Source organism: Idiotropiscis lumnitzeri, chromosome 6 (genome assembly GCF_059441095.1).
Source record: "Idiotropiscis lumnitzeri isolate Australia: NSW breed Sydney's pygmy pipehorse chromosome 6, RoL_Ilum_1.0, whole genome shotgun sequence".
In the NCBI taxonomy this organism is placed as follows: Eukaryota; Metazoa; Chordata; class Actinopteri; order Syngnathiformes; family Syngnathidae; genus Idiotropiscis; species Idiotropiscis lumnitzeri.
The window spans coordinates 3851717-3866469 of record NC_142396.1 but is presented as its reverse complement, the minus strand read 5'-3'; the positions used below and the strand labels follow the sequence as shown (position 1 = coordinate 3866469).

The 14753-nt window shown below is 38.6% G+C and overlaps 1 protein-coding gene and 1 long non-coding RNA gene across 3 annotated transcripts in view; one reads left to right on the top strand and one right to left on the bottom strand.

Annotated features, from left to right (window-relative positions):
* Positions 1 to 4674, top strand: part of LOC148334613 (uncharacterized) — a 55181-nt gene extending 50507 nt beyond the window's left edge. The window contains exons 5-6 of the long non-coding RNA XR_015844061.1: positions 1532 to 1649; positions 2539 to 4674. This is a non-coding gene — a long non-coding RNA (uncharacterized LOC148334613). The remainder of the gene's footprint in view (positions 1 to 1531; positions 1650 to 2538) is intronic.
* The window catches only part of LOC148334612 (solute carrier family 23 member 1), a 49665-nt gene extending 36382 nt beyond the window's left edge, over positions 1 to 13283 (bottom strand). The window contains exon 1 of one of the 2 annotated variants that reach the window (XM_088298348.1): positions 13244 to 13283. In XM_088298348.1, coding sequence (XP_088154474.1) covers positions 13244 to 13282 — 39 coding nt within the window. In that variant the 5' untranslated portion in view covers position 13283. Of the gene's footprint in view, positions 1 to 2518; positions 2621 to 13243 lie in introns of those variants that run through there. The other variant, XM_088298347.1, reaches the window with a different exon arrangement.
* Between the last annotated feature and the right edge of the window lie 1470 nt (positions 13284 to 14753).

Sequence of the window (14753 nt, the reverse complement as noted above, 5' to 3'; positions counted from 1 at the left end):
CAGATCGTGGACACGCAATTAGGGAAATGCAAAGATTTTGTGGGGGGGGGGCTTAAAAACGGATTTCTTCGCTTGGGAAAATTGCTTGGTCTCAGTTGACAGCACACTTTATCCCGCTTGCATGTGATTGCACAATATTTCCAAAGATGTATAGCGGTTATAAGAAGTCAAAGACGCACTTTTGTGTTGCCAAAAGTTTACCCAAGGTGAAGCATTTTTAAACCTTTTAAAGCATGACTGCACCGCCTCGTATAACTCAGATGTGTCATTTCAACTTTTGTTAAATAGGAGTCAGCCCACGCCAAACACAATTTAAAATGCCTCTCAGTAGGCCTGAACGGACTTCAGTTGTTCCAGGAGGCTTTTGTGCGACGACTAGTATTTGGAACTATTTAGAATTGCCTTCACCTTACCGAAAGTACAAATTCTAACTGGGAAAAAAAAAAAAACAGCCCAAAGGCATGAGGCTGCCACCACCATTCCTCACGGCAGCTATCATGCTCTTTTCACAATTAGCAGTGTTGTATTTTTGCCAAACATATATTTGGAAGTTATGTCCAAGAAGTTCAAACTTACAGATTTCAAGTATGTTTTGAACTTTTTAATCATAACTCCAACGGGTATGTTGACCCAAATGCAGCATTGCTAATTACAAAAACAAAAAAACAGGGAAGCCTGTTTGTGGCATAATCATACTTGGAGAAAAAAAATATACAAATTAAAAATTCTTGATATTATCCTTATTATGATTGATCTGCTCACCACTCATGCACACATGTACAAATTAATTCACAAATGACGATTTGATTTTAAACTATAAATAAATTACTGTAACTATCATCCCAATAGCAATCATTCCATTTGACTCCAATTTGACCCTTCGTAACTTTTCCATGTGAAACTGTCAGTAAATGTGCTTTTCTTTTTTGGTTCCAAAATGAAACCCAGGGATGACTAGCATCCGAGTGGTTAGTCAATGAATGAATCAGGGGGAGTAATTGAGTAACATCTGCGCTTCGGGCTGTTTATTTTGCCCAAACCGCCCTCCTCGTGTTTGCCGCGCCAGCCCGCATTTTTAGCGTCTCTGCCACAGCCTACTTCACAACCACTTCCCTCAGTAGCCGTACCGAAAAGGTTGATGCCGGATTTCTTACATATTTGTACCTCTACTGCTTGTGTCATTAACTCTTCGTTGATACATGCCTCATTTTTGCTATAAAAAACACAAACAACCGTGCAGACTATAAATACTTTTTTTACAGGATATCTTTTTTATCATATACGGCTTATAGGGAGACTATTTGTTGGGACACATAAAATTCTGCTGATCTTATTAACTTATGCATATATTATCCATAAATATACAGGGCTGAAATTTTGAAATTTTCACTATCATCCGAGTAAAAAAAAAAAAAAAGTATCTTTGACGTCTTAAGCCGTCAATGGCAGTAAATGAGTTAAAAGCCGAAACAATGCTTTGAGTGTTACGTTCTAAAGTACAAGTAAAATCGGTTCAATGTTTTTGTTTCAGGGCGAGCACGTGGACGGTCGTCCTTCACGACCGGATGATCACTGAGCATGTCCGAACATCTTCATGCTACTATTTCAAATCCCACAGTTCCCGGAAACACACGCAAATTCTTTCAAAAGTGAGTTGTCTACTTGGAGCCATGTCGTTTTGTTTTGTTTTGTTTTTTAAATATATATATATAATATATGTGATGAGTAGAGCCCCGCACAGAAAAAACAAAACTCCAGAGGCCATGCTGGAAAAGTCTGAGAAAATTGCACATCGTTTTTTTGAAGTGTTCATTTTTTTATCAGTTTATCAGCTCCTTTGAAGACAAACTCCTCCAGCAGACATTGTCGAATTCATTTGACTCATGTCCATACAGATGTGTGACCACGAAAAAAAAAATGAGTTATGGCCGTTGCATGTGGGCGGAGCTTGGTAGTAAGGTTTAGGAATCAACCAAAGAAGTCAATGTCACGTCGCAACATGACATTTGAACTTCATGTTTGTCATGAGTAAAAAACGTCTCATGAAGCAATGTCCAAAAGTGCAGAGTCAGTCAAGAAATATCGTTTTCAGAGCTCAAGCAACCCCCTGAAGGAAATGTGTTCAAACTCTTTGTGTGTTTAAGACCTGTTTAGGGATTATGGTAACATCCACTTGTTATTAACTAGTAGTACAGTACCAAAAAGAATTAATTATAGCCAAAGTGACACGCTGTCAAAAAGTCGAGATAGTTGCTTTTTAGGGGTGAATATTTCGACATTTTGTCTCATGAATGACCCACGTCTCAGGTCAGTCCAATCTTTCATGTTTTCCACCCGTCAGTTGTAAGAGTATACAAATAAGAGCTTGGTGCAATTGATTCGACTGCGATTTAGCACACTTTGTTGAGTCCACATTCCAAAGTGGCTTACTACTGTAACGCTATAAGAACAAACACCACAACTTCTTGAAAAAAATCCCTTTTTGTTTAGTTTTTGATTCCAATGAGGGTGAACTCACCCCAAAAGTTTGGTCGTCAGCTCCCAGCTCCTTGAGGCCGAGCTCCAGGCGCTCCTCCATGACGGTGAGATGCATGCCGCAGGCCGACAATCAACAAACACCGGCCCAAGAGTCGTGCGGGGGGCAAAAAAGTGCAGGACTAAGACGATGGGTCGCCACGGCAACTGAAGCTCGCAGTCGAGTCGCTGAGTGAGTCTGGGACCTCCCGCCCCCTTCAACCTACTGTACGGTCATGTGATGCGTGACCGGGGCTGAAAGCGCGCCGTCACATGTGTCGCTTCATTGGTCACCCTCGTCATCAGCGGAACCCAGGAGTCATCGCCCTTTTTTTTTTTTTTTTTTTTTTCAACGATTGGTCGCCATTGACATCAGCTGACCTCTCAAGCATTCTCATCTACCTCTGGTTGGAGACCATCACAAAGAGTCAGACTGTAAAGAATCAAATTGTTTTCTGAACAAGTCCACTATCAGATGTTCCATTTATTCAACGAACAAGACGAAATTTACCATTGCGATCAATTGTGTTTGCCATAATACTATTATTATTATAATTTTTTTTTTTTTTATAAACTGCACAGGTCACGTGTGGATGAATTGTGTGTGGATAGACGATGCCCCAGTAGATGGATAAATGGTTGGCTGGATGTAGTGCATAACTGGCTAAATTTATATATGAATGGGTGGTTGGTTGGCAGATTGATAGATGAATGGATGATTGTTTTAGGATGGATAAATGAACGGATGAAGAGTTCTTAGATGAATGGGTGTGTAGATGGATGTTGGTCGGACGGATGGATGATGGAAGAATTTTCGGTTGGATGGAAAGATGGTTGTCAGTTGAGTGGATGATGCGTGGATGGATGAATTGTGCATTGTTGAATGGATTGAATGATCCGTGGATGACTGCTTTGAATGTTGGATGGCTTGATGAGAGGTCAAATGAATGATTGGCTACACGGATGGCTGACCGGATGGATGAATGAATGAATTGGCAGAGGGATGGATGGACAGGTGATTGGTTGCCTGAATGAATGCATGACTGGTTTGATGTATGATGAATGGATTGACTGTGGGATGGAGGCATGATAGGTTGGATGGTTGACCTAATAATTGGCAATTGATGGATGACAGGTTGTTGGGTGAATGGATGCTTGACAGCTGCATGGATGCTGAAATGATTGTTTGATGGAACTGATTGTTGGTTGTCTTCATGGATAGATTAATTATTCATTGGCTAATTAAATACATTAATTAAATGTATGATTGGATGAATGGTTGGGCGCTGGCTGGATGACGCATGGGCGATAGATGCATTCAAAAATGAGTGGAGTGTGTGTTCGATAAAAAAAATGACAATGAATGAACGAATAGCTGTGGTCTCAGTGAAGTCCGCAGCTTTGTAAACAGAATGGGGCCTCGGTAGAAAACGGGACTCGGGACGGTCTCGACTCAGCGAGGTGTCCACCATCTGACAAAACAAGCATCATGTATCACAGTCACACGACTCTCTGCACCTTCTGCAGATGGCATAACTTCATCATAAAAAGTATTCAGGCCCACACACCCTCTGCCGCAATGCCCTAAAACAACAAAAAAATTTTAATTAAAATAAAAATCACCTGAATCGGTGCTAAAAAACAAACAGTTGTTAATGATTAGTGTAAATGTATGGAACTTCCAATACAATTTTGGAAAAAGTCAAAGTTATCAATCAAAAATTTATACAACCAAACTACTTAGGAAGGGATTCATTGGCATCCCATAGAGGAAGCCCAAAGGCACGACCAATGCATTGTTGACACACTGAGCTTCACTTTATCACAAGCGTGCGACTTGGACAAAGAATGGCTCAAATAGCCCAAATAAAAGAATAAAATGGGACTAAAAAGTGTAAAAGCCAATGAAACTGAGGAGGCAATGAACAATTGAATAACCGCAGAAGAATCCAATTGACTCACATGCAAAGGTTATAAAATGTGAACTTCTACAATGAACTATTTATTCTTATTTGTAGACTGTAGTGAAATTCATTATCAAGATTGTCAGATGTCTTTTTAACACTTTTGATATCCGTTTTTTAAATAGAGTATGGAAATTGGATATGAAAATGGGACTATTTTTTTCAGTTTTTTCCTATAATTTTTTAAATGATTGAAATGGAGCAACTAAAGTGAATTTGGGGGGGGGGGGGGTTGAAATATCTTTCTCATGAAATCAAGAAATTTGATTACTGGTTGAAACTCGTTCGGACGAGAAAGTCGTGTTTCTGCTGTTGCATCATTTTTTTGAGGAAAGAATTTTTTTCTGCTGCCATTGTCGATGGGGCGAGATTTGTCTCAAAATTAATCACACAAATAAATCTGCGGTTTTCGCATGTAACCGCAAATATATTTGTTATTCTCATGCATTTTTAATGTTGTGTGTGTTTCTGTCATGACTGTGCATGAATTGTTGAATGTGCGCTTGTGGATCGGCGGACACAAGCATTTTTTTTTTCACAAATGTCACACCTCAACGTTTACATGTGTTAAAAGGCCATCCCTCCTCCATCCACAAGGAGGCAGTGTTTCTGTCTCCATTGAAGAGGATTAGCTACCTCTTGTTTTTCCTAAAAAATTCTAGAAATGGCAACATCAGCTCAAGGAAAACAAATTGCGTTTGTATTTTATTTCCCGATTTCTGTTAAATAAAGACATAAAAAAAAGATCACATGAAGGCAAATTTTCTGCTCATCAATTCACATTTTTTTAAACTAAAAACGGGAGATAAAAAAAAAACGGGAGATAGCTTGTTTTAGTTGAATGGAGACAGCAACACTGCCTCCTAATGGACAGAGGAGGGAGTTTCTCATTAACAAAAATTTCGATGAGAATGTTTCTCGTCCTAATGAGAAACATTTTTTTTTTCATTTTCATCCATTTTTTTAGTTATCTTCAGCAATATTTTTAGAAACATATATATATATATTTAATATATGGTACATAAATGATATTCAATATATTTAATTTATATTGTGTGCTATTTGAATAAGTTAATTCATGTTTTTTCATAATGCACGTGTAAACTCCATTTTTTATTAATGTATTTTGTCTAATTGAGTAGAATAATAAAACGACTAGATTTTTTTTATATGTGGTTAAAATTATGTGTAAGTCAATTAAATGTATGATTTATTTTTTAATCAGTGTAGTAATGAAATTATTTTTTAAGAATTAAATTGTCCTAATGAATTTCAATATTTAAGTATTTCTTCATTTTCTATTTATTTTATTTGTAATTTTGCATTGTTCATATTTAATGTATTTAAATGTAATTGATTAATTGAATAAATAGATTTTTTTTTTATTAATAACCATAAGTTATTTTTTGTAAACATATAATACACTGTACAAATAATTTGGGCATATATTTTTGTTTGATTATTTTGTATTTATTGTTAAAAAAAAAGAAGAAAACTGTCTTGTTTGTCGATGACGAAAAAGCCGAAGTTCACCCTAAGCCTGACACAACACAACATTGTGAGTGCTTAGCATTGAATGCACCCAAAATAAAAGTCATTCAGAGTTAGTGTCTTTCCATACAATAAGTAAGTACTGTGAGTACATGACCAGCATACTGACAGTGCAGTGTGAATAGCTCCTTTCACATGCTAACCCACTAAAACATCAAAGCCTTTGAATTAGTGATGCTACCTGCAGCTAGCGTTTGAAGTGATTGGACGACCTAGCAAGCCTTGCAAAGAATCTTTGTGCGTTTTCACTTCTTTTGGGTCACCAGCTAAGCACACCTATTACTAATGGGTTTAATGTAGCGTAGTCTAGCATCCAAACAACAAGCGTGGCTGCTCTGTATAATAACGTTAGCGTGGACCATTGTAAAGAATCTGATCGGGAGAACATTTCCCAAGCCTTGTGACTGTGAATTGTTGGCTGTCGCACATGAGACCGCGTCAAATGTTGCTCCACTAAACCCACTGAAGCGTCGCCACGAGTTAGCTAGCGCATGTCATGGCTACAGGAAGTTAGCGTGACCTCAAGGGATGTCCAACTCGAGCGGAACGGCATCCTGAGCCATGTTAGCTTGGCTGGCTAAGCTTGCTAACATGACCTCATGTTGCAATAGTGTTAGCTTCAGAGCTAATAATGTGTGTGTGCACGCGCACACGCACGCATGCTCACGGGCGTTTTATCACGTGTTAGTACCACAATGAAAGCGTGACAGCACGTGTGACTATTGTCCAGCACACATATATCAAACTATAACTTAGCGTGATGAAAAAAAACATTTAAATGCTATTTCTGTAGTTGTGTCACATTACAGCCGTACAGAAGAATTAAATATCATGCTAATATATTCGAGATGCATAGAAAATACAAAATTCTGTCCATGTTACGTTAAAGGTAGATAATATATTATACTATATGGAATGTAATGCTACATTAGGGTTGTAAAGACTTGAAATATGATTAAGATATGGTCCATAGCACGGGAAGACTTTATGATGTGAATATGTTCCATAAAATTATGGTTACCATATTTTTACGTTAATTCTGCTTTCTTCTAATGCAATCACAGGGTGTGGCTAGCTATGACATCATCATCATTCATTTCTGATCTGCACTGACATTGCCATCATCACTTTTGTTATAAGCGGTGATCACTCTGCACACAAGAGTGAGAAATGAGGCTTATGAGCACACGTGGTCCATGACATGTCTGGACAATAAAGCTATTTCTAACTTCATTATTCAAGATCAGAAATAAAGCAGCCCGAGTCACTTACAGGCTGTCACGAGGAAGACAAACAATGTGAGCACCCAGCAGGCTCACACACGCCAATTTCGAAAACTTGAACATTTTCTGAAGAAATATGACTCAAAAGTCAAACAAAATATAATGTCAGCAATTCCTAGGAAGTTAAACCTAGTGTGGTTGAAAATGAAATCGTTGAGAAGTTATTTTTGATGCCACAAGAGTAAAAAAAAAAAAAAAAATTTGAGTTCAATCTAAATTGGGTCAGAATCAAACAAAACTCGTAGTTCATGTCAGCAAATCGTGTGCTCTAAATAAAACTGGAACTGACACTTGTGACGCCCTAAAAAAGTCAAACAAAAGCAAGGCAGCTAAGACATGCTTACCACGAGGAGCAGCAAAATGTCCACTCAATCGAAGCCAAAAAATATATATTTAAGGCCGCCTTTACTGATTTTTTTTTAATCGAAAGAACAATACTCTTTTTCTTAAAACATATTATAATTTTGAAAGCGATGAAGAGGGTGGAACAGATCTGTCAGTTAATAAAGGAGGGAAATTATTTTGTGCACATCTGACATAATCTCATTGTGTCAAATTATTGAAAAGAGTGTTGTGTAGCTTGAGAGTAAACATTCATATTGTTTAAATTTTACCTAAGTCAAGTCGTCCAATCAGTACCGTGATGTTTTCTGGGAAGACTTACTTGTCATTGCCAATAATGTCCGCCAGGTGGTAGTGCAACCTAAATCATGAGGCAAGCCTCGTTCACTGACGTGAGCAGCCATGACAGGGAAGGATAGATTTATAACTTTACAGGCACACTTTTAAATCACATGTCGACGCTTTCAATTGTCCTATGAGTGTAACAAAAAGAATCCATTTTTAATAATGATTAAGAAGGGGGGGAAATACGATAACTGTGGTCTTCAAGTATTGCTCAAATAGATTTGAACTGTTTTACAAGTGGGCCATATTCATTTTTCCTCAATGAAAAAATGACGCAGATTTGTGCTCCCCCTTCTCCCTCTTCCATCCCCACGAATGAGCCCACAAAGCATGACATCATCATTTGAAATTTCAAACACCTCCCCCCTTCCTTCGCGTCCATGCAGCAACGACATCATCCTGCAGGATTACAGTTTAATCTGAGGAAGATGAAGAGGACGGAGGGGGAGTGGGTTGGCAGGGGTTGCGGTTTCATTCATCATTTTAAGGCCTTCATTGAGTCACACGTTCATTCATAGCTGCAGTCGCTGTGTTACGTAAGGAGGAAGAAGGAGGAATGGGGGAGGAGGGAGGAGGTTAAGTGAAGGACGTGGTGGAGGGAGGGGGGGAGTTTGGAGGCAAATGCGACCCTCTACCTCACCCCCTTCCCTATGATGCTACAGAGGATTCCTTCATCTTGAGGATGAGGATGGTGGTGGTGCACTGCGCTTTAGCATTTCACACACGCACAGCACTCGGATATGTACGCTGCTTCCCTGATTTGCGAGTTGAATTTATTCCGTGACCACACTCTTAACTTGAAACTCTTGCACCGCAAGTCATCTTTCCTCATTGAAATGATTGGACATGCCATGCAATGGATTGATGTAGAGACAGATGGATGGACAGGTGTTCCCTTTTCAACTGCACTGTAAAAAAAATCTTTACTGATGCCACGTCTGCTTCGCTGGCTGCGTGTTGCCGTACAGCTAATGTATCATCCGTATTGGTGAGAACCTGGTGTTCATTCGAGGGGAGGCCAGTCCACACAGGATCTTGATTACACACCTCTTTCATTAAATGACGACGAGGCTCTCTTAGTGGCCTCCCACGAGGCTTCCTCTCGTTCCCTCTCACTGGCCTGAGCGCCTCCCCTTCATTAAATAACTATGAGCGAATCACCGCAAAGTCCCGCCGTCACCTTCTTAAATAATGAAGACGATGACATCACCATCCAGACCGTCCTCACATGACAGGCAAGGGAATGAATCGTCCATGTTTGGCATCGTTGAGAATGAGTAGATTAATTTGTCAGACATCAGTACTTTCGCTCGTAGCTCCGCCTACATCCGGGAAAGTCCGAAGGAGATCGATTGAAAACTTTCACCCCCATCAACCTTTGCCTTTCAAGTGCATCGTCGAAATTGAAAGTATTTGAGAGTTAAAAATAATTACATTAAAAAAAATAGTAATTATGACAACTTGTGTGTTTGTTTTTCAAAACTAAAACCATGCCATTGTTCAGGTCGACGTAACCGTGAGTGAAAATGACGCCTCCTCGTTTGTGGGAAAGGAGCAAACAATTTTCTAAAACTATTTGACCCCAAAATTACAACTTAATTCTTGATTTTTTTTTTTTAATCTTGATTTTTTTTTTTGGTCGCGTTAGAAAAAAAATCCCCTCTAAAAAATGGCGAAACAGCAGCTCCTCTGTGAATACGCACTTTGTGTTTTTGTGTTTTATTGTTGTCTAAGAGTTCAATAAAAAGCTAAAAAGTAAAGCGATGACTGTTGCTCGCCTTTCCCACACGCAAGGGCATAAACAGTGAATGCTGTCAAAAATGTCAACTTTCTACATCTTGGATGTGTTACCAGTCTTCAAAATCAGACATTCCAAATGTGGTGCAATGATTCTTGGTAATGTAGCTTGGCCTCATGATGGCAGTTATCCGATTACAGTGGGGTGCGGTACATACTTGCAAAGTTAACATTTCGAATAAATACTCAATAGTCACACACGCTAATGCTAACACGCACACACACATGTGCGGTAATTACATAAGTGCTCCTATAGGCTTCATGTAAATCTGCTTACAGTTTTGTTGAACCCGTCTTTGAAGTACTGACCCCGAAAAAAGAAATGACGTACTAGACCTTTGCTGCTTCATGGTTACACTTTTCGTCTTTTGACCACTGTATTCTCAAGTAACATAAAAACCTCTCCTCATAAAAATCCGAGTTTTTGATTGAGTAAATAATTTTGTGTCTTGTAAAAGCAAATTTATATCAGAAAAATATATATTTTTTCCAAATAATACGTTATAATTTTCATAATGCACTTTTTTTTGCAGCGAAAACATGACAAAAATACTAACCCTACCCTATTGTTTAAGGTTAATTGTTTTTTTCTCCTCCTTAAAAAAACATTACCCCCAAAATGTTTTCCTCAATAAAATAAAATTTAAAAACATACATTTTCTTCAAAGAAATTACACTTTTTTAAAGTAAATGATGTGTTGATTAGCGACACGGTGGAAAAAGCTTCTATCGGTGTTTAGAATATTGAGTTTGTGTTGGGAAGAGCTGCGACAGTATATCGACTCCAAGCAGCTGTGTTGTCCCGGCAGAGTGTAAAAGGGTCAAAGTTGAGCTCGGCTGTAATCTGCTTGCTTATCTGGCGTGTGTGTGAAAAGCCCCCCCTGATCTGCCCTGCCGTCAATGGCGACCTTGTGAACTTCCTGCGTGGATGAGGTCAGCACTGTTTGCCAGGATGCTCAGGAATTTTTACGGCACCAAAAGTCTGCCGGGAATTCCTCAAGAGTTCCACTTGAAAGCGGGCTTTTAACGATGGGGGGTCGGGGGGGGGTGCTGGTGGTGAGTCGCAGGTCAGAGGTGGACTCAATAAGGCCTGACCGAGGGGAACAATGTCAGCTTTGAAAAAAAACAAAAAAACTTTCCACTTCATTTCTTTTGTTCAGTTTTATAGGAACAGGAAGTCAAAACTTGCTTAAAGACACATTTTTATTCTCTCTATTGACTCACTCACTAACTTATTGTTTAACTCACACATAATCCTCTAATCTCGTTGCACACTTGAGTACAATGACAATAAAGGGATTTCTATTTTCTATAAACTAACTCATTCACTAGTTACCCAAATCACTCACTAGTTACGTCACTTACAAATTCTCTCATTTACTCTGATGCTCACTCAATATTTAACTCTGATCCAGTCACTATTTAACTCACTATTTAATCAACTTCCTCATGAAGCTTTTCAGTAACCAACCAAAACACTATTTTACTCATCCATAATCCAACGACCCCACTCACTACAAATCCAATTCTTTCTCTCATCCCCTCACTCACTATGGAATGAACTAACTCACTAATTAGCTCATTCGCCATAAAACAAATTCACTCACTCATTCACCCACTGATTAACTCAGTCACTGATTGCCCTACTCGTTGACCAACCAACTCACTAATTCATAATTTCACTTTTGTGGAAACCAACCAATCCGCTAGTTATCTCACTCACTCACTCACTCCCTCACTCCCTCACTCACTCCCTCACTCACTCACTCACTCACTCACTCACTCACTCACTCACTCACTCACTCACTCACTCACTCACTCATTCACTCACTCACTCACTCACTCACAATCTAACTAGCCAACTCAAAAATGGTGTTGGACTTGTGAGTTTCCACTCGGCTTCCATAACGGGGATATCTTCAGTGACCTTCAACTCGACCTCTTCCCCCGACCACCCTCCTGTTTGGAAAGGATTCCTTTTGACTTCTTGGTTTCCATGTACTGGCTCCGCCCCCTGGACGGGAAATAAAGCGGAGCAGGAAGAACGGGAGAATATTAATCCGCTTTCTGGGAAGCAGAGTGGGCGTTGTTCTTGTTCTTCTTGTTATCACCGCTAATGACTTGAAGAGGGCAACACAATGCTCTCGTAATGAACCCGTATCAGCGTTGGGCCAAGATACTCGAAAAATATCGGCAGCTAAGCTAAAAGCTATCCTACGTGAAATGAAGCCTAACTACACTGATGCTAATGCGACGTCTAAAGAAAGCTAAGTAGCGAAATTACCTCAAAGTTACTGCCGTTCTAATAGAAAAACGACATTTTAAAATTTTGAAATCGTTCAATTGGGATACACTTCATGGTTAAATCTATGGATAATCATGCTTTGCGCTACGACTGCGATATCATTGGCAAAAAAAAAAAAAAAAGTGTGTCAATCATTCAAGAATATTTTGGGGAGTTTTATAAACAACAGTCAAAAAGTAATCAGCGTCATCAGGAAAACAAATCCTTTTTTATCGTTCCATGAAAATAATTCCATGGGGCATAAATGGTGCCGTTCAAGCCACTCCAAAATGTTATTATCCGTCCATGTTTACTTTGTCTTGCGTCCTCCTTCCTATACCGGGAATTATCTTGACCCACCTGATGAGCCTTTATCTTCTTTTTCTTTATGCGGCTGCGGCCACACACATGCACAATTCTGCCTACTGTAATTTTCTTATCAGTGTACAGTAGTTGTGTTTCATTGCCGTTGACCCCTTCCTAAAATCAACTTTATAGGTACCACACTCCATACATAAAAGGCACACAGAGCAGTCATTCATGAATGCAAATTATGTATATAAGGTATATAAATGTTTGTGTGTGTGTGTGTTCTACCCAGGGTGTAATTGCGCAAAACAAAAATACAGAAAATGTAAATGAAAATCAATCTAATAAAAAAATTATATAAAAAAAAAAATAAAAATGGTCTTTTTTATGCAGCATATACTGTACTCGTATAACGTATAATATGTAATCATGAAAATGAAAATAAACGGTCGTAAAATAACACTTCAAAAAAATATTCCATTTCCGTTCATTTATTTATTAATCAAAATGAAATCTATTAAAAATTCAAATAAATAAAACAATATTCAAGCCAAATGTATTAAATAAATCAGCATTGTATTCATGGTGCAACCACACATTCATTAATGGTAAACTATAGTCAAATACAATTAGGTAAAATACCCTACCTAATTAATTCCTTCTTTTTTTCAAATAAAATAATAAAAAAAAACATTTTATCCACATTTTAACACCCATAAACCATTTCTTTTAGTCTGGTGTAAGAGTAAAATAAAATGAAATGCACTACTGTAAATTGGGTAATTTGTATTAACTAAAAAAAAGAATACAATAATATACAACACAGACTGACGGTTATTGCCACAGACGCTTACCTTTTTGATGAAGTGACTGTTTTCCATCACCAGCTCCATAGTCGACTCCATTTGCGGAAATATCCCTTTGCCTGCATTTATACTTTTTTTTTTACAGTTGTACTTTGCTCTTTTGTAAGCTTTTATTGGACGTTTTCCTCGGTGTTCCAACTCATTGGTAAATGTCTCACTGGCTCATTATGCAATAGTGAAGAAAAGGCGCTGATAACAACATATTCTCATTGGCAGTCATAAAATTGGAAAACTTGCTTGTGTAATCCGTGTATGGTAATTAAATAGAGTGTACCCTTGGTTGCAAGTTATTATTTTATATGTTGTGTAGTTTTAGCATTGAGTTTTTTATTTATTTTTATTTATTTATTTTTTTTTTAATAAAAACATCTGCTCATGCATCCATTCATGTATAAGCCCCTATTGGCCTCTTCATGCATCTATCCATTAATGGGCCCATTTGTCATCGTCAGCCATCTTGCTCTTCATGCATCCATTTACGAAGCTCATTTTGTGAATGCATCAATAATTTGGCCCATTTGCACCGTCATTCATTAATTGAGCCATCAATCGATTCAGCCATCCATCAATACGCACATTCATCCATCTCCATCATCCCTCTATTAGGTAATATATTCATCCATCCATTCATCAGCCATATGACGCACGCATTTTTTGTCCATCTTGTAGACAATTCATTCATTCCTTCATCAATTCATTCATTCATTCATTCAAAACCTCAAGTCACCCATTCATCCATCTTCATATCCATCTATCATTTAACACCTTCATCCATTCAATTTCCCTTCAATTCATCTATCTGTTCATTCATTCAGCCATTAATCATTTTCCCATCCATCCATCCATCTACCCATCCATCCTACCTATTCACTGTTACTCCATATCTACCTATCCATCCATTCATATCAACCATGCCACATGCATCCATAACTCACATTTACCCATCCATCCATATATGCAAACATCCATCCATCCATCCAACAATTCACTCATTCATCCATCTTCATCATCAATCTATTGATTATATTTCCAACCATTCACCCAGCCATTTGTGAATGCATCCATCTCCCTTTTCATCCACCCAGCCATCCAAAATGCCACCATCCACCCATGTTGTGCCCATTGATCACATATCATGTATTCATTCACAGAATCTATCCATCATCCATAAATTTAGTGAAAGGCGTTTTGTGCAAATGTGATGAGTTAGAATCCTAACAGGTGAGATGATAAGCGTATGAAAGTGCAAAGTGGCTGAGTGAGGACACTCAATCAATCATTGAGCTGAAAATAAGCTTCATGTGTGTCCTTTGCTGCCTCGTTTCTCTCTACCCCCCTCCACCACCACCACCCTCCTCACCACCACTCGAAGATTCAGTCTGTGTGGATCTATTTTTACACACTGTGGGCTGCATGAAGACAGCACACATGATTCAGGGCCATCGCTTTTTACCTTTTTCAATGGACACATCTTTCTCTCTCGCCATCCATCCATGTA